Consider the following 20,151-nt stretch of genomic DNA (forward strand, 5'->3'; position numbering starts at 1 on the left):
AGCACATCGGTAAAAGTCAGAGACGTTCCGGTGTCACAAGATTTGGGGTGGAGAGGTTGGTCGCGGCCGAGTGGTTCGACCATCCCCTCCACAGGGGCCCAGGAAGACCTACATCTACATCTACATCTACATTTATACTCCTCAAGCCACCCAACGGTGTGTGGCGGAGGGCACTTTACATGCCACTGTCATTACCTCCCTTTTCTGTTCCAGTCGCGTAGGGTCGCGGGAAGAACGACTGCCGGAAAGCCTCCGTGCGCGCTCGAATCTCTCTAATTTTACATTCGTGATCTCCTCGGGAGGTATAAGTAGGGGGAAGCAATATATTCGATACCTCATCCAGAAACGCACCCTCTCGAAACCTGGACAGCAAGCTACACCGCGATGCAGAGCGCCTCTCTTGCAGAGTCTGCCACTTGAGTTTGCTAAACATCTCTGTAACGCTATCACGCTTACCAAATAACCCTGTGACGAAACGCGCCGCTCTTCTTTGGATCTTCTCTATCTCCTCCGTCAACCCGATCTGGTACGGATCCCACACTGATGAGCAATACTCAAGTATAGGTCGAGCGAGTGTTTTGTAAGCCACCTCCTTTGTTGATGGACTACATTTTCTAAGCACTGTCCCAATGAATCTCAACCTGGTACCCGCCTTACCAACAATTAATTTTATATGATCATTCCACTTCAAATCGTTCCGCACGCATGTTGTTGTGGTCTTCAGTCCTGAGACTGGTTTGATGCAGCTCTCCAAGCTACTCTATCCTGTGCAAGCTGCTTCATCTCCCAGTACCTACTGCAACCTACATCCTTCTGAATCTGCTTAGTGTATTCATCTCTTGGTGTCCCTCTACGATTTTTACCCTCCACGCTGCCCTCCAGTACTAAATTGGTGATCCCTTGATGCCTCAGAACATGTCCTACCAACCGATCCCTTCTTCTGGTCAAGCTGTGCCACAAACTTCTCTTCTCCCCAATCCTATTCAATACTTCCTCATTAGTTATGTGATCTACCCATCTAATCTTCAGCATTCTTCTGTAGCACCACATTTCGAAAGCTTCTATTCTCTTCTTGTCCAAACTATTTATCATCCATGTTTCACTTCCATACATGGCTACACTCCATACGAATACTTTCAGAAATGACTTCCTGACACTTAAATCAATACTGGATGTTAACAAATTTCTCTTCTTCAGAAAAGCTTTCCTTGCCATTGCCAGTCTACATTTTATATCCTCTCTACTTCGACCACCATCAGTTCTTTTGCGCAATTTTCATTCATGGCTTCACGACACCAACTTTCATCTGGCGTCCCTAGGCAAGGAGGTTTGACGTCAGGTTTGACTCTACCCTTCATTCGATCCCTGCAAAACCCTACATTTCAGGAGGACAATGCACGACCGCATGTTGCAGGTCGCGTATGGGCCTTTCTGGATACAGAAAATGTTCTATTGCTGCCCTGGCCAGCACATTCTCCAGATCTCTCATCCACTGAAAACGTCTGGTCAATGGTGGCCGAGCAACTGGCTCGTCACAATACGCCAGTCACTACTCTTGATGAACTGTGGTATCGTGTTGAAGCTGCATGGGCAGCTGTACCTGTACACGCCATCCGAGCTCTGTTTGACTCAATGCCCAGGCGTATCAACGCCGTTAATATGGCGAGAGGTGGATGTTCTGGGTACTGATTTCTCAGGATCTATGCACCTAAGTTGCGTGAAGGTGTAATCACATGTCAGTTCTAGTATAATATATTTGTCCAATGAATACCCGTTTATCATCTGCATTTCTTCTTGGTGTAGCAATTTTAATGGCCAGTAGTGCATAAAAAAGTGTCAGGAGTGGACTTGAAATCCAAGGTGAAAGTATATCAATTATACGATTCGCTGATGACATTGCTATCATGAGTGAAACTGTAGAAGAATTACATGATCTGCTAAGTGAAATCAACAGTCTAATCAGTACAGAACATGGATTGAGAGTAAATTGAAGAAAGACGAAAGAACTGATAAGTAGAAGAAATGACAACAGCGAGAAAGCATCAGGATTGATGGTCATGAAGTAGATGAAGTTGAGGAATTCTACCACGTAGGCAGCAAAATAACCAGTGAGGGACAATGCAATGACGGCATTAAAAGCAGACTAAAAATGGCAAAAAGGGCATTCCTGGCCAACAGTAGTCTAGTAGTCCTAAATATAGGTCTTAATTTGAGGAAGAAATTTCTGAGAATGTACGTTTGGAGCACAGCATTGTATGTTGGTGAAATGCATGCTGCGAGAAAAATTAAACAGAAGAGAACGGAGGCATTTGAGATGTGGTGCTGTAGTCGAATGTTGAAAATTAGGTGGACTGATAAGGTAAGGAATGATGAAGTTCTGCGGAGAATCGGAGAAGGAAGGAATATGTGGAAAACAGTGCCAGGGAGAATAGACAGGATGATAGGACATCTGCTAAGACATGAGGGAATGACTTCCATGGTACTAGAGGGATCTGTAGAGGGCAAAAACTGTAGAGGAAGACAGAGGCTGGAATACATGTAGCAAATAATTGAGGACATAGGTTGCGAGAGCTACTTTGAAATGAAGATTTTTAGCACAGGAGAGGAATTCGTGGTGGGCCGCATCAAAGCAGTCGGAAGACTGATGGTCAAATGATTCAAATGGCTCTGAGCACTATGGGACTCAACTGCTGAGGTCATTAGTCCCCTAGAACTTAAAACTAGTTAAACCTAACTAACCTAAGGACATCACAAACATCCATGCCCGAGGCAGGATTCGAACCTGCGACCGTAGCGGACTTGCGGTTCCAGACTGCAGCGCCTTTAACCGCACGGCCACTTCGGCCGACCATAGTTAATAACGACCGCTTTAACAAACTGTATTGCGTGTCGTCATCGGGCAATAGCTGCTCAACCCTGGAGCCTTGTGTGGTGAAATTAGAAGTCGGGCATATAAAACAAATGCCGGCCGCGGTGGTCTAGCGGTTCTAGGCGCTCAGTCTGGAACCGCGCGCCCGCTACGGTCGCAGGTTCGAATCCTGCCTCCGGCATGGATGTGTGTGATGTCCTTAGGTTAGTTAGATTTAAGTAGTTCTAAGTTCTAGGGGACTGATGACCACAGATGTTAAGTCCCATAGTACTCAGAGCCATTTGAACCATTTTTTTTTATAAAACAAACAAAAAAAATCGATTCAAGCTACAGTGGAGCCGGCACAACACGACGTGGACAGTTATAGGTTCCAAACTGAAGCGCCTAGAACCGCTCGGCCGGGAATTTTTGAGCCCAACCAAAGCAGCAGCTCTCTGTACAAAGAGCTGTGAGCATCCGCAAACTATGATCTTATGCATCTGGTGGAACACTGACGGTGTGGTGTACCACAAATTGCTTCCCCGAGGTGTAGCTACCACTGCTGACATTGACTGTCAACAGCCGAGACGTTTTGCAGACGCAGTCCGAGAACAACGACCAAGAATGCGTGAAGTGACGCTCTTTCGCGATAACGCCCGCCCGCATTTGGATAGACAGACAAAAAAACAGTGCACAGCAGTTGGGTTGGGAGTCATTCAGCACCGACCTTATTCGCCTGATTTTGTGCCTTAGATTTTCACGTTTTCCGGTTTGTATCGGACAACCTCCCAAGAATTTTCTTTCGGCATGAGGATGCGATATCCGAACATGGCTCGACGCCTCAAAACCAGGTAATATCTAAAGTGACGGAATCAAAAAAGTTACCTCAGAGTTGGCAGATTGAATATTGAAGGAGAGTATATTAGTGATGACAAAAGTTCTGTTATGTGTATCTGTTGTGTTTATGAAACTTATCTCAATCTTATGCACCAACCTAATACGGGGTGTTCAAAACGTCTCTCCGCAGTGCCGTATGATTGTTAGCCGCGCGTGCCGTATGCCGCAGTGAATATACCGAAACGAAACACAGTGAAAAACAAGTTATTAATTTATTGAATATTCATTTTTACTTACAAATTTTCACATTAAATGTTGGAAGTGTCCCCTCATGTTGTTCAATACAAAATTTTCGTCTAATCATGCTTCCTAACACAAGCTGTAACATTTCTTCTGTAGCAGAAGCAGTGAAAGAGGATATTGCAGTTTTCAGTTCATCGATGGATTTTGGACGGTTTTTATAGACAGTTCCTTTCGCCGCACCCCAGAAGGAAAAGTCAGGTGGTGTTAGCTCAGGCGCCGGCCGGGCTGGCCGAGCGGTTTTAGGCGCTACGGTCTGGCAACGCGCGACCACTACGGTCGCAGGTTCGAAGCCTGCGTCGGGCATGGATGTGTTTGATGTCCTTAGGTTAGTTAGGTTTAAGTAGTTCTAAGTCCTAGGGGACTGATAACCTCAGAAGTTATGTCCCATAGTGCTCAGAGACTTTTTTTTTTTTGTTAGGTCAGGCGATCGTGGAGCCCAAATTCCCTGTGAAATTATGCGATCACGAAAAACATCAGCAAGCTGCGCCATTGAAACGCGAGCTGTATGCGCGGTTGCACCATCTTGTTTATAAAAGCCGTTCAGTATTTCACTCAACACAAGTTCTCTTACGAATGGGTACAGAATATCACTGCAGTATCGTTGTGCGTTTATTGTTTCTTTGAAAAATATAGTACTCACAATCCGATGTCTAGAAATTGCAATCCAAACTCCTATTTTCACAGAATGAAGTGGTTCCTCATGAATACACAATGGATTTGCAGTAGTCCACATACGAGAATTTTGCGAGTTCATGTACCCGGATAAATGAAACCACGCCTCATCAGTGAAAAACGTTTCATTAAGAATACCCCTTCCACTTTGTTGAACGAAATTTTTGAACCATTGACATGATCAGTATTTTTCAGTTCTTGCACGACTGTCACTTTGTGTGGGAAAAGTTCTAACTTTTTTTTTTTGTTCACAGCTGTGGGTCTTTCAGACACTAACATCGATTTCCTGGGCGAGTTTTCTTACTGACTTGTTCGGACTCGCTGACATTTTATCGGAAATATCGAGTAGTTTATCCTCAGAGAAAGCGCTAGGACGACCACTTCTCGGTGCATCTGTCACTGAACCAGTACTTAGATATTTGTTAGTCAGATCTCGCACAGTATCGCGATGTGGGAGTGTTGTCTCCGGGAAAACTGAATTAAAGGTTTGAAGAACTGAAACTGTGTATTTACAGCCAGCTTTGAACACATGTTCGACTAAAAACACATTCTTCAGTGGTTAGCATTTTAACAGTGTCAAAAAGGAAAAACACGAACAAAGGAACTGAACTTAAACGTCCACGTCAACACGTAACGACACACACCAACGATACTACTGACGCTGGCTGAGATAAACTAAACAGTGGAATGTTGGGAGAGTCCACTTGAAGGGAAGTGACCCAGGCAGGCGAACAGTCATACGGCACTGCGGCGAGACTTTTTGAACACTCGTATAAACGTTAGTTGCATACATGATCGAAGTTGATGTCATTGAAGCCACAGTACATCAATGCTAAAAATTATTAATATGACTGATTGTTAATACTAACCATCATTTCACGTCGTGAATCTGGCAACTGCATTAATTCAAAAATTGTTAGTTAAACAAGTACCTTCCACGCAACGTCATCGCCTGGTGGCCATCAAAACTACTACACCATGTAGGAATGCAGAATGTGTGTGAAACCTTATGGGGCTTAACTTCTAAGGTCATCAATCCCTAAGCTTACACACTACTTAACCTAAATTATCCTAAGGACAAACACACACACCCATGCCCGAGGGAGGACTCGAACCTCCGCCGGAACCAGCCGCACAGTCCATGACTGCAGCGCCTTTGACCGCTCGGCTAATCCCGCGCGGCACACCATGCAGGGTACTGCATGCTGAGCTATGCAGATGGTTAGCAGTTCATCAGTTCAATACAACCACTCAAAGGAAGTATGCACGCCGTCATCTTTCCATCTGAAAGTTGTTTGTGTGAGAGAAAATCACTTTACGCCTCGCTTGGATTTACCGCGAATCTCTCGGTCAGCGCAAAGGCCCGAGTGACTGGCAAAATGTGGCCGCGCGATTCTAGGCTCCTCAGTCAGGAACCGCGCTGCTGCTACGGTCGCAGGTTCGAATCCTGCCTCGGGCATGGATGTGTGTGATGTCCTTAGGTTAGTTAGGTTTAAGTAGTTCGAAGTCTAGGGGACTGATGACCTCAGATGTTGTCCCACACTGCTTAGAGCCATTTGCACCATTTTTGACTGGCGAAACGGGCACGTGACTATCGTATATAAGAACAGTAAAATAACGGACCTACAAAATTACAAACCAATATCTTTTTGCTGCAGAATCCTTGAACATATTCTCAGGTCTGATATACGAGGGCCGTTCAGACAGTAACCTCCGGTTGATTTAAAAAAATACACCAAGTTAAATAAAAATATTTTAATATATACATCTTACAACTACATCTTTGCACTATTTTTCTACATAGTCTCCATAGCGATTGAGGCACTTATCGTATCTCTTCACAAGCTTTGAAATTCCTTCTGCATAAAAATCACCCACTTGTGCCTGGAGCCAGCCTGTGACCGCATCTTTGAGCTCTTCGTCGTCATCAAACCGCTGTGACCCGAGCCATTTCTTCAAATGCATGAAGAGGTGATAATCACTTGGCGCCAGGTCTGGGCTGTAAGGTGGATGGTTGATAACGTCCCACTTGAAGGACTCAAGAAGGGCCGTTGTTCTGCGAGCAGAGTGAGGACGGGCGTTATCGTGCAAAAAAACGATACCGGAAGTCAGCATACCACGGCGTTTGTTCTGTATAGCGCGTCGTAACTTTTTTATTGTTTCACAGTACACGTCTTGATTAATGGTCGTACCACGTTCCATGAATTCAACCAACAACACCCCTTTGTCATCCCAAAACACCGTTGCCATCAGTTTTCTGGCAGAAAAATCTTGCGAGGCTTTTCTTGGTTTGGTAGGCGAATTTGAATGTGCCCACATCTTTGATTGTTCTTTTGTCTCAGGGTTCACGTACTTAATCCAGGTTTCGTCACCGGTCACGATTCTGTTTAACAATGGTTCTCCTTCGTCCTCATAACGTGACAGAAAGTCTAATGCAGAGGCCATTCTTTGAGTTTTGTGGTGTCGGTAAGAATTTTGGGCACCCATCGTGCACAGAACTTACGGTAACCCAATCTTGCTGTCACTATCTCGTACAAGAGAGTCTTAGAAATCTGTGGAAAACCAGTAGACAACTCCGACATTGAGAAACGTCGATTTTCACGAACTTTTGCATCAACTGTCTGAACGAGTTCGTCAGTCACCAATGATGGTCTACCACTCCTCTCTTCATCATGAACGTTTTCTCGTCCACTTTTAAATAAACGTACCCATTCACGGACAACTCCTTCACTCATAACTCTTGGTCCGTACACGGCACAAAGCTCACGATGAATAGCTGCTGCAGAATATCCTTTGGCTGTAAAAAACCTTATGACAGCACGCACTTCACATTTGGCGGAGTTTTCTATTGCAGCACACATTTCAAACTGCCACAAAAACTAAACTAGCGCAGGTACGACGTTCACTCGACCACGGCTTGATGCCGACTGACCTGTTGAGTGCGTGAACGCACAGATGGCGTCGCTACTCCCCCCACAACCCGCACTGTGACCAATCGGAGGTTACTTTCTGAACCGCCCTCGTAATAATAATGTTTTTGAGAGGGAGAAACTTCTGCGCACAAATCAGCACTGTTTTGGAAAGCGTCGCTCGTTCGAAACTCAGCTTGTCTTTTTCTCACATGATACACTGTGAAGGTGAACACGGGAATTCCATATTCTTGGATTTCCGTAAAGCATCTGACATTGTGCCATGCTGCCCACTGTTAAAGAAGGTACAAGCATACGGAATAGGTTACCTGTATGTGAGTGGCTCGAAGACTTCTTAACTAGTAGAACCCAATGGTTCAAATGGCTCTGAGCACTATGGGACTCAACTGCTGAGGTCATTAGTCCCCTAGAACTTAGAACTAGTTAAACCTAACTAACCTAAGGACATCACAAACATCCATGCCCGAGGCAGGATTCGAACCTGCGACCGTAGCGGTCTTGCGGTTCCAGACTGCAGCGCCTTTAACCGCACGGCCACTTCGGCCGGCTAGTAGAACCCAATACGTCGTCCTCGATGGCGAGTGTTCATCACAGACAAGGGTATCAAAAAATTGGTTCAAATGGCTCTGAGCACTATGGGACTTAACATCTGCGGTCATCAGTCCCCTAGAACTCAGAACTACTTAAACCTAACTAACCTAAGGACATCACACACATCCATGCACGAGGCTGGATTCGAACCCGCGACCGTAGCAGTCGTGCGGTTCCGGACTAAGCGCCTAGAACCGCTCGGCCACCACGGTCGGCACAAGGGTATCGTGACGAGTGCACCATGGAAGTGTGAGAGGACCACTGTTGTTCTCTGTATACACAAATGTTTTGGCGGACTGGGTGGGCAGCAATCTGCTTGTTTGCTGATGATGCTGTGGTGTACGGTAAGGTGTCCAAGTTGAGTGACTGTAGGGAGATACAGGGAGCGAAAGGCTATTTACAATTTGTACAGAAACCAGATGGCAGTTATAAGAGTCGAGGGGCATGAAAGGGAAGCAGTGGTTGGGAAAGGAGTGAGACAGGGTTGTAGCCTATCCCCGATGTTATTCAATCTGTATATTGAGCAAGCAGTAAAGGAAACAAAAGAAAAATTCGGAGTAGGTATTAAAGTCCATGGAGAAGAAGTAAAAACTTTGAGGTTCGCCGATGACATTGTAATTCTGTCAGAGACAGCAAACGACTTGGAAGAGCAGTTGAACGGAATGGACAGTGTCTTGAAAGGAGGATATAAGATGAACATCAACAAAAGCAAAACGAGGATAATGGAATGTAGTCGAATTAAGTCGGGTGACGCTGAGGGAATTAGATTAGGAAATGAGACACTTAAAGTAGTAAAGGAGTTTCGCTATTTAGGGAGTAAAATAACCGATGATGGTCGAAGTAGAGAGGATATAAAATGTAGACTGGCAATGGCAAGGAAAGCGTTTCTCAAGAAGAGAAATTTGTTAACATCAAGTATAGATTTAAGTGTCAGAAAGTCGTTTCTGAAAGCATTTGTATGGAGTGTAGCCATGTATGGAAGTGAAACATGGACGATAACTAGTTTGGACAAGAAGAGAGTAGAAGCTTTTGAAATGTGGTGCTACAGAAGAATGCTGAAGATAAGGTGGGTAGATCACGTAACTAATGAGGAGCTATTGAATAGGAATGGGGAGAAGAGAAGTTTGTGGCACAACTTGACTAGAAGAAGGGATCGGTTGGTAGGACATGTTCTGAGGCATTAGGGGATCACAAATTTAGCATTGGAGGGCAGCGTGGAGGGTAAAAATCGTAGAGGGAGACCAAGAGATGAATACACTAAGCAGATTCAGAAGGATGTAGGTTGGAGTAGGTACTGGGAGATGAAGAAACTTGCACAGGATAGAGTAGCATGGAGAGCTGCATCAAACCAGTCTCAGGACTGAAGAGCACAACAACAACAACAACAGGGACATACAAGATGACTCAGATAAAGATTCTAATTGCTGTGATGAATGGCAGCTACACTACGTGATGAAAAGTATCCGGACACCCCCAGAGCATACGTTTTTCATATTAGGTGCATTGTGCTGCCACCTACTGCCAGCCAGTCCACATCAGCGACCTGAGTAGTCATTAGACATCATGAGAGAGCAGAATGGGGCGCTCCGTGGGACTCACGGACTCCGAACGTGGTCAGGTGATTGGGTGTCACTTGTGTCATACGTCTGTACGCGAGATTTCCACACTCCTAAACATCCCTAGGTCCACTGTTTCCGATGTGATAGTGAACTGAAAACGTGAAGGGACCCATACAGCACAAAATCGTACAGGCCGATCTAGTCTGTTGACTGACAGAGACAGTAGAAGAGGCAGACATCTATCCAGACTACCACACATGAATTCCACAATGAATCACGGTCCACTGCAAGTACTATGACAGTTACGCAAGAGGTGAGAAAACTTGGATTTCATGGTCGAGCGGCTGCTCATAAGCCACACATCACGCCGGTAAATGCCAAACGACACCTCGCTTGGTGTAAGGAGCGTCAACACTGGACGATTGAACAGTGGAAAAATATTGTGTGGAGTGACGAATGACGGTACACAATGTGGCGATCCGATGGCGGGGTGTGAGTATGGCGAATGCCCGGTGAACGTCATCTGCCAGCGTGTGTAGTGGCAACAGTAAAATTCTGAGGCGGTGGTGTTACGGTGTGATCGCGTTTTCACGGAAGGGGCTTGCACCCCTTGTTGTTTTGCGTAGCACTATCACAGCACAGGCCTACATTGATGTTTTTAGTACCTTCTTGATTCCCACTGTTGAAGAGCAATTTGGGGATGGCGATTGCATCTTTCAACGTGATCGAGCATCTGTTCATAATCCACAGCATGTGGCGGAGTGGTTACAGGACAATAACATCCCTGTTATGGACTAGCCTGCACACAGTCCTGACCTGAATCTTATAGAACGCCTTTGGGACGTTTTGGAAGGCCGACTTCGTGCCAGGCCTCACCGATCGACATCGATACCTCTCCTCAGTGCAGCACTCCGTGAAGAATGGGCTGCCATTCCCCAATAAACCTTCCAGCACCTGACTGAACGTATGCCTGCGACTGTGGAAGCTGTCATCAAGGCTAAGGTGGGCCAACACCATACTGAATTCCAGTATTACCGATGGAGGGCGCCACACACCAGTAAGTCATTTTCAGCCAGGTGTTTGATCACATAGTTTATCTCTAAATGCAGAAAAACGTAAGTTAATGCGGACGAGTAGGAACAAAAGACCTATAATATTCAGATTAGTAGTTTCCTACAGACACAAATGGTTCAAATGTCTCTGAGCACTATGGGACTTAACATCTGAGGTCATCAGTCCCCTAGAACTTAGAACTACCTAAACCTAACTAACCTAAGGACATCACACTCATCCATTCCCCAGGCAGAATTCGAACCTGCGACCGTAGCAGTCGCGCGGTTCCGGACTGAATCGCCTAGAACCGCTCGGCCACCGCAGCTGGCCTACTGACACAGTCACTTCGTTTAAATATCTGAGCATAAAGTTGCAAAGCGACATGAAATTGAACGAGCATTTGGGTATTGTGGTAGGGAAGTCGAATGATCGACTTCAGCTTACTAGGAAAATTTTACGAAAGTGTGTTTCATCTGTAAAGAGAACCGCATGTAGTGTGACCTATTCTTGAATACTGCTCAAGTCTCTGGGATCTGCACCATGTCGGGTTAAAGGAAGACATCGAAAAAGTTCAAGAGCAGGCTGCTAGATTTGTTGCCATCAGGTTCGAACAATGTGCAGGTATTATGGAGATGCTTCAGGAATCCATATGGGAGTCACTGCAAGAAAGGCGACGTTCTTCTGAACGACCACTATTGAGAAAATTTAGAGAACCGACATTTGAGGCTGACTGCAGAACGATTGTGCAGCCCATCACCGTATTTCGCATAATGACTGTGAAGATAAGATTAGAGGGAACTTTTTTTTTTTGTTATGGTTTTAGAGTGCAAAACTGCCACGGTCAGCCCGCATCTCGTGGTCGTGCGGTAGTGTTCTCGCTTCCCACGCCCGGGTTCCCGGGTTCGATTCCCGGTGGGGTCAGGGATTTTCTCTTCCTCTTGATGGCTGGGTGTTGTGTGCTGTTCTTAGGTTAGTTAGGTTTAAGTAGTTCTAAGTTCTAGGGGACTGACGACCATAGATGTTAAGTCCCGTAGTACTCAGAGCCATTTGCTACGGTCATTAGCGCCCGGTCTGTGACTTAGGAAAAGGTAAGAAAACGAAACTGGAAACCAGCAGCAATGGGAACGAAACACAAAAAATTGGAGAAACTAAAAACAGAAGGAAAGCTTAAAAAAAACACTATAGAAGGGGGTTGGTTGTCCCCAAAAAGAGCTTCAAATGACTGACGTCATCTCACTGGCACAGGTTGAAGCGCTCTGTTTTTCGTGTTAATTTGCCCGTTTTTAAGGGCTACAAGTTCAAATGGTTCAAATGGCTCTGCACACTATGGGACTTAACTTCTGAGGTCATCAGTCCTCTAGAACTTAGAACTACTTAAACCTAACTAACCTAAGGACATCACACACATCCATGCCCGATGCAGGATTCGAACCTGCGACCGTAGCGGTCGCGCGGTTCAAAACTGTAGCGCCTAGAACCGCTCGACCAATCCGGCCGGCGGGCTACAAGTAGATGAAGGTATTTGTGTAGATATAGGCAGCTAGTTTCTATCTTCATTTTATAGAGCGAATGAATTATACGAGGGTAATCCCGAAAGTAAGGTCCCCTATTTTTTTTATAAGTACAGAACTCTGTTTGTGTGGCAGTTGGCCACACTGTTATGACAGGTGCTCCACGCGCTGTGTGTAAACATGCGCATGCCGCGCTGAGGCGCTGTCCTGGCTTGGCAGCCGTTGAGAATGGAGCTCCCGTTGGATGTTACCGCCAAGTGCGAATTGCGCGCAGTTGTTCGGTTTTTGAACGCAGAGGGCACTGCGCCGATTGAAATCCATCGCCAATTGACGGAAACGTGTGGTGAGTCGTGCATGCATGTCAAAAATGTTCGTAAGTGGTGTAGAGAGTTTGCACCTGGTCGGACCGAAATTCGCGACGAACAAACTAGCGGGAGACCGTCAATTTCGGTCCGCAGCTCGTGGTCGTGCGGTAGCGTTCTCGCTTCCCACGCCCGGGTTCCCGGGTTCGATTCCCGGCGAGGTCAGGTATTTTCTCTGCCTCGTCATGACTGGGTGTTGTGTGATGTGCTCAGGTTAGTTAGGTTTAAGTAGTTCTAAGTTCTAGGGGACTGATGACCATAGACGTTAAGTTCCATAGTGCTCAGAGCCATTTGAACCATTTGAACAGTCAGGGACAGTGTTGAAGGTTGAGCAAAGCATGCGTGAAGATCGGCGGATCACTCTGGATGATCTCTGCACGTTGGTCCCTGAGGTTTCCCGAAGCACCGCTCACACAATTTTAACGGAAACATTCAACTACCGGAAGGTGTGCGCAAGATGGGTGCCGCGCATAGGGCGAGGAGTTGATGGTTCCCGCGCATTTCTTCACCGCCTTGCAGCCGAACAGGACAACTTTCTGGACTCAATTGTCGCGGGTGACGAAACCTGGGCATACCACTTTACACCTGAGACCGAGCAACGATCACGCCAGTCGCGGCATCCTTCTTCGCCGAAGCCGCGGAAATTCAAAAAACAAGCACAGTCTGCCGGTAAAGTCACGACAACGGTTTTTTGGGATCGGAAAGGGGTATTGTTGGTCGACTTTACGCCCATTGCAACCACAATTAACGCTGACAGGTACTGTGAGACTCTGAAAAAACTCAGATGGGCACTTCAGGAATGTTGACCAAGGGTGTACACATTCTCCATGACAACGCTCGCCCACACATCATTCGGCAAACCGTTGCTCTCGTGCAACAGTTTCAGTGGAACACAATCACCCACCCACCCTGTAGTCCTGACCTGGCGCCCAGTTCCCTAGGTTAAAAGAACTTTTGGCCGGAAAGCGATTCAGCTCCGGCGACGAGGTGAAAGAAGAGGTTCATAACTTTCTGAACAGCATGGCGGCGAGCTGGTATGACGTGGGCATGCAAAAACTGCCACAGCGTCTACAAAAATGTATCGACAGAAATGCTGAGTATGTCGAAAAATAGCTAAATGTTCAAGCTGTAAACTGATGTAAACCACTGTACAAAGAAACAGGTCTATGTACTTATATAAAGACAGAAGACCTTACTTTTGGAATTACCCTCGTACGTACAGGGTGGTCCATTGATAGTGACCAGGCCAAATATCTCACGAAATAAGCGTCAAACGAAAAAACTACGAAACTCGATTAGCCTGAAGGGGCAAACCAGATGACGCTATGGTTGGCTCACTAGATGGCGGTGCCATAGGTCAAACGGATATCAACTGCGTTTTTTTAAAATAGGAACCCCCATTTTTTATTACATATTCGTGTAGTACGTAAAGAAATATGAATGTTTTAGTTGGACCACTTTTATCGCTTTGTGATAGATGGCCCTGTAATAGCCACAAACGTCTAAGTACGTGGTATCACGTAACATTCCGCCAGTGCGGACGGTATTTGCTTCCTGATACATTACCCGCGTTAAAATGGACAGTTAAACAATTGTGGAAAAGGTCGATATCGTGTTGATGTATGGCTATTGTGATCAAAATGCCCAACGGGCGTGTGCTATGTATGCTGCTCGGTATCCTGGACGACATCATCCAAGTGTCCGGACCGTTCGCCGGATAGTTACGTTATTTAAGGAAACAGGAACTGTTCAGCCACGTGTGAAACGTCAACCACGACCTGCAACTAATGATGATGCCAAAGTAGGTGTTTTAGCTGCTGTCGCGGATAGCCCGCACATCAGTAGCAGACAAATTGCGCGAGAATCGGGAATCTCAAAAACGTCCGTGTTCGGAATGCTACATCAACATCGATTGCACCCGTACCATATTTCTATGCACCAGGAATTGCATGGCGACGACTTTGAACGTCGTGTACAGTTCTGCCACTGGGCACAAGAGAAATTACGGGACGAAGACAGATTTTTTGCACGTGTTCTATTTAGCGACGAAGCGTCATTCTCCGACAGCGGTAACGTAAACCGGCATAATATGCGCTATTGGGCAACGGAAAATCCACGATGGTTGCGACACGTGGAACATCAGCGACCTTGGCGGGTTAATGTATGGTGCGGCATTATGGGAGAAGGGATAATTGGCCCCCATTTTAAGGATGGCAATCTAAATGGTGCAGTGTATGCTGATTCCCTACGTAATGTTCTACCGATGTTACTACAAGATGTTTCACTTCCTGACAGAATGGCGATGTACTTCCAACATGATGGATGCCCGGCACATAGCTGGCGTGCGCTTGAAGCGGCATTGAATAGCATATTTCAAGACAGGTGGATTCGTCGTCGAAGCACCATACCGTGGCCCGCTTGTTCACCGGATCTGACGTCCCCGGATTTCTTTCTGTGGGGAAAGTTGAAGGATATTTGCTATCGTGATCCACCGACAACGCCTGACAACATACGTCAGCGCATTGTCAATGCGTGTGCGAACATTACGGAAGGCGAACTACTCGCTGTTGAGAGCAATGTCGTAACACGTATTGCCAAATGCATTGAGGTTGACGGACATCATTTTGAGCATTTAATGCATTAATGTGGTATTTACAGGTAATCACACTGTAACAGCTTGCGTTCTCAGAAATGATAAATTCGCAAAGGTAGATGTATCACATTGGAACAACCGAAATAAAATGTTCAAGCATACCTACGTTCTGTAGTTTAATTTAAAAAACCTGCCTGTTACTAACTGTTCACCTAAAATTGTGAGCAATGTGTTTGTGATTATTACAGAGCCATCTACACTCGTGGAAATGGAAAAAAGAACACATTGACACCGGTGTGTCAGACCCACCATACTTGCTCCGGACACTGCGAGAGGGCTGTACAAGCAATGATCACACGCACGGCACAGCGGACACACCAGGAACCGCGGTGTTGGCCGTCGAATGGCGCTAGCTGCGCAGCATTTGTGCACCGCCGCCGTCAGTGTCAGCCAGTTTGCCGTGGCATACGGAGCTCCATCGCAGTCTTTAACACTGGTAGCATGCCGCGACAGCGTGGACGTGAACCGTATGTGCAGTTGACGGACTTTGAGCGAGGGTGTATAGTGGGCATGCGGGAGGCCGGGTGGACGTACCGCCGAATTGCTCAACACGTGGGGCGTGAGGTCTCCACAGTACATCGATGTTGTCGCCAGTGGTCGGCGGAAGGTGCACGTGCCCGTCGACCTGGGACCGGACCGCAGCGACGCACGGATGCACGCCAAGACCGTAGGATCCTACGCAGTGCCGTAGGGGACCGCACCGCCACTTCCCAGCAAATTAGGGACACCGTTGCTCCTGGGGTATCAGCGAGGACCATTCGCAACCGTCTCCATGAAGCTGGGCTACGGTCCCGCACACCGTTAGGCCGTCTTCCGCTCACGCCCCAACATCGTGCAGCCCGCCTCCAGTGGTGTCGCGACAGGCGTGAATGGAGGGACGAATGGAGATGTGTCGTCTTCAGCGATGAGAGTCGCTTCTGCCTTGGTGCCAATGATGGTCGTATGCGTGTTTGGCGCCGTGCAGGGGAGCGCCACAATCAGGACTGCATACGACCGAGGCACACAGGGCCAACACCCGGCATCATGGTGTGGGGAGCGATCTCCTACACTGGCCGTTCACCACTGGTGATCGTCGAGGGGACACTGAATAGTGCACGGTACATCCAAACCGTCATCGAACCCATCGTTCTACCATTCCTAGACCGGCAAGGGAACTTGCTGTTCCAACAGGACAATGCACGTCCGCATGTATCCCGTGCCACCCAACGTGCTCTAGAAGGTGTAAGTCAACTACCCTGGCCAGCAAGATCTCCGGATCTGTCCCCCATTGAGCATGTTTGGGACTGGATGAAGCTTCGTCTCATGCGGTCTGCACGTCCAGCACGAACGCTGGTCCAACTGAGGCGCCAGGTGGAAATGGCATGGCAAGCCGTTCCACAGGACTACATCCAGCATCTCTACGATCGTCTCCATGGGAGAATAGCAGCCTGCATTGCTGCGAAAGGTGGATATACACTGTACTAGTGCCGACATTGTGCATGCTCTGTTGCCTGTGTCTATGTGCCTGTGGTTCTGTCAGTGTGATCATGTGATGTATCTGACCCCAGGAATGTGTCAATAAAGTTTCCCCTTCCTGGGACAATGAATTCACAGTGTTCTTATTTCAATTTCCAGGAGTGTATCACAAAGCGAAAAAAGTGGTCCAACTAAAGCAATTATATTTCTTTACGTACTACACAAATATGTAATAAAAAATGAGGGTTTCTATTTTAAAAAACGCAGTTGATATCCGTCTGACCTATGGCAGCGCCATCTAGCGGGCCAACCCTAGCGCCATCTGGTGTTCCCCTTCAAGCTAGACAAGGTTCGTTCTTTGTAGTTTTTTGGTTTGACGGTTTTTTCGTGAGATATTTGGCCCGGTCACGATCAATCGACCACCCTGCATATAGTCGGTTTTCCTTCGCTCTATTTGCGAGTGGGACAGCAAAGGAAATGATTAGTAACAGCACAGGGTACCATCCATCACGGCACCATTCAGTGGCTTGCGCAGTATCTTTGTAGATGTATATGTAGATGCATGAAGGACTGCTACATATCCGCATCCTCTACACCTCCCGCCGCCTTGATCCCCCTCACCCCCACCTCTCCCATCCCTGCCCCCTCCCACGCCTTCACTGTTGTGTCCCCCCTACCCTCCATCTCTACACCCTTCATCTCCTTTCCCAAGGTGGCTTCCGTCAAATCCTGCTCCCGGATGGTGCCCTCTCTCCCTCCATTTATCCCTCCTATCAACTCTGATCCTCACTCCCCCTCCTTTCCTGTGTCCTTTTCCTGGGCTCCCTCTCCCCCCCTTCCATCCTCTTTCTGCCCCACCTCCCCTCTCTTTGTCCCCTTCTCTCCCCCGAGTCCTTTTCATTTCCCTCCTCTGCCTCCTCTCATTCCCTCTCGCGTCTGCCCTTCTCCCCCTTTATTAGTCCTCTCCCTCCTTGGTTCCCCCCTTTTCGTTTTTTCCTCTCCTCCCTCCTTGTTTTTCCCCCTCCTCCAGGTCCCCCCCTCCCCAATCTGCCTTTGGCTCGGGAGTGCCATATTTGTGCCGCCATTTTCCTGCAGTGTTTTACGGTGTGTTTTTCCAGTGCGTGCTCCATGTTGTGTCTTTTGGGAAGTGTAGCTGGGTGTGCTTTTTTTATCTCTTGCGAACAGAAACCAGACTGTCGCCATGTTTTTTAATTGTGTGTCTACTATGTTACTTGTCTGATTCCTGTGTATTTTATCAACATCGCCAACCCCTTTTGCTTTCTGTTTTAGTTTTCCGTATTTTTACGCCATTTTACACTTTATGTCACCATTTTATCGTCTGTTTTTCCTTTTTTCCTTGTTTCTTTCTTCTTCCTTTTTCTAAAAAAAAAGTCTGTAGGCTGTAGAGCAGCGTACTAAGCTGCTGCCAGCCCGCCCCCTTCGGGGGGAATTGAAAATCAATAAAGAAAAAAAGAAAAGAAAAAAAAGAAAAAATGACTGCTGCTGCTGATTCAGGGGAGGGGACCAAACAGTGAGATCATCAGTCCCAACTGATTATGGAAGAATGAGGGAGGAATTCACCGGTGCCCTTTCGAAGGAACCATACCAGCATATGCAACACAGGTACAAACAGGGAACAAAAATAAAATTTGAGGTATACTGCCAGGAGTAAACAATAATTCTTGCCACTACATTGTGTGCACACAGTGAGTAAAGTTTTGTTATTTAATATTTGCTCGTACTGCTGCAATTTTAATGGACAGCATTGTTCAAAGGAGAATACAGGGGAAACTTTGTATAATGACTATACAAGAAAAACGGATTTGAGAAGCCACGAAGTGATGGCGTGGTTGCAGATAATTTTAAAACCATCAGAGGGACTCACCTGGAATTCCGGATCCTTGCTGTAGGCTCCAGAGTCCTCAATGACCAGACTGCGTGTCTTGAACTCCAGGTCTTTGGTGGGCACGCCGACGACGGCATCTGTGGGTTTCGCCACCGCCCTCTGCTCCTTCATCAGCTCCGCATCCTCCTCGTCCTCTATGAAGCTGTCCCTCTTGTCGTCGACGAGGAACTTGCCGGCACCCGCCTCCTCTTCCGGCACGTCCTCCTGGAGGGACTGGAGCGACGCTGACCACGCAGTCTTCTTGAGGCCGCCCACCTTGTTGAGGTCCCGGCCGAAACTGAAACTCCTCCTCAGTGGCGAACTCCTCACGAAGTTGCCGATCGTCTTCTTGATCGCTGACGCCGCATTGGACAGATCTTCGGTGGATCTCCTCAGCGCCTTAAAGCTGCCTCTCAGACCTCTGTCCCTGCCCTGCAGACCGGAGCCCGACGCTGGCGTAGCATCTGCGCCGGCCCTGCCTTCGGCAGTAGCAACTCTGGTTGCAGGCAGAGTGGAGCGTCTGTCGCGCTTGGGATCTTTGGCCGCCGCCGCCGCCGCCGCCGCAGCTGCAGCCGTTGTGTTGCCCGCGCCGGACTTGCGCGCCTTCTTTTGTTGCGCCTCTGGCTTCGTTCGCGGGTTTGAATTTGTTGCGGCTGGCGCAGTGTTCCCTGACGCCTGCGCCTTGTTCTTAGACTTTTTCGAGGACCTCCTCTGTCCCTGAATTTGCTCTGAAAGCGTCATGTTTCTTTATTTCGTAAGTTCCACTAGCTCTCCTGAATTTTACAAATCAGTCGACCAACGAATTTCAAAACAGCAACTACGCTAATAATTACTCACAAATAACGGAACCAAACTGCTCTCAATAACAAAAACCCACTTATATCACTAAAAGACACAACCATCTCTCAGTTTTGCAAAAGTAATCACTGAAAAAAATCTCACACTTAATATTTGCAAAGACACTAGGATGCTCTTCTCTGCGTATTGTTTCTCTGTGTACTGTATTAAATACGTGCACACCAAAATAACTACCTGATGGACATTCTCAACACATCATTGCATAAAAAAGACCACAATATGTTTAACACGGTGCGATCTAGTTGTAAAACGTGAAAAAATAGTCACATGCAACACAGAATAATAGACTAGAAATTAAACTTTGGCTATGTGCATTGCTATCACAAAAAAAAAATCACTTGTACTGCACCATACTCTATCTAACACTCTAACTACAGAAGTTCAGCTATAGTTTTGTGAACATTACTACTTACGAGGATATCGGTCCATTAGGCAAACAATGTGATCACGACAATAACAAACATCCAATTTCACATTGCTAAATTCGCCCCACTGTTGCTGAACAACTATCTCGAAAGTCTTAAAAATTCATGCACACAGTACTCAATATTTTGTTGTTAGCAAATTCTGAACAACATCACAAAATTGCAGGGAATAAATTTCATATGGCAATCCTGAAAGAAGTTTGCTTCTT

The 20,151-nt window shown here is 46.9% G+C and overlaps 1 protein-coding gene across 1 annotated transcript in view; it reads right to left on the reverse strand.

Annotated features, from left to right (window-relative positions):
• Positions 1-19,820, reverse strand: part of LOC124553357 — a 191,644-nt gene extending 171,824 nt beyond the window's left edge. The window contains exon 1 of the mRNA XM_047127230.1: positions 18,660-19,820. Within this exon, the coding sequence (XP_046983186.1) occupies positions 18,660-19,400 (741 nt within the window). The 5' untranslated portion in view covers positions 19,401-19,820. The remainder of the gene's footprint in view (positions 1-18,659) is intronic.
• Between the last annotated feature and the right edge of the window lie 331 nt (positions 19,821-20,151).

This window comes from Schistocerca americana, chromosome 11 (assembly GCF_021461395.2).
Source record: "Schistocerca americana isolate TAMUIC-IGC-003095 chromosome 11, iqSchAmer2.1, whole genome shotgun sequence".
Lineage (NCBI taxonomy): Eukaryota > Metazoa > Arthropoda > Insecta > Orthoptera > Acrididae > Schistocerca > Schistocerca americana.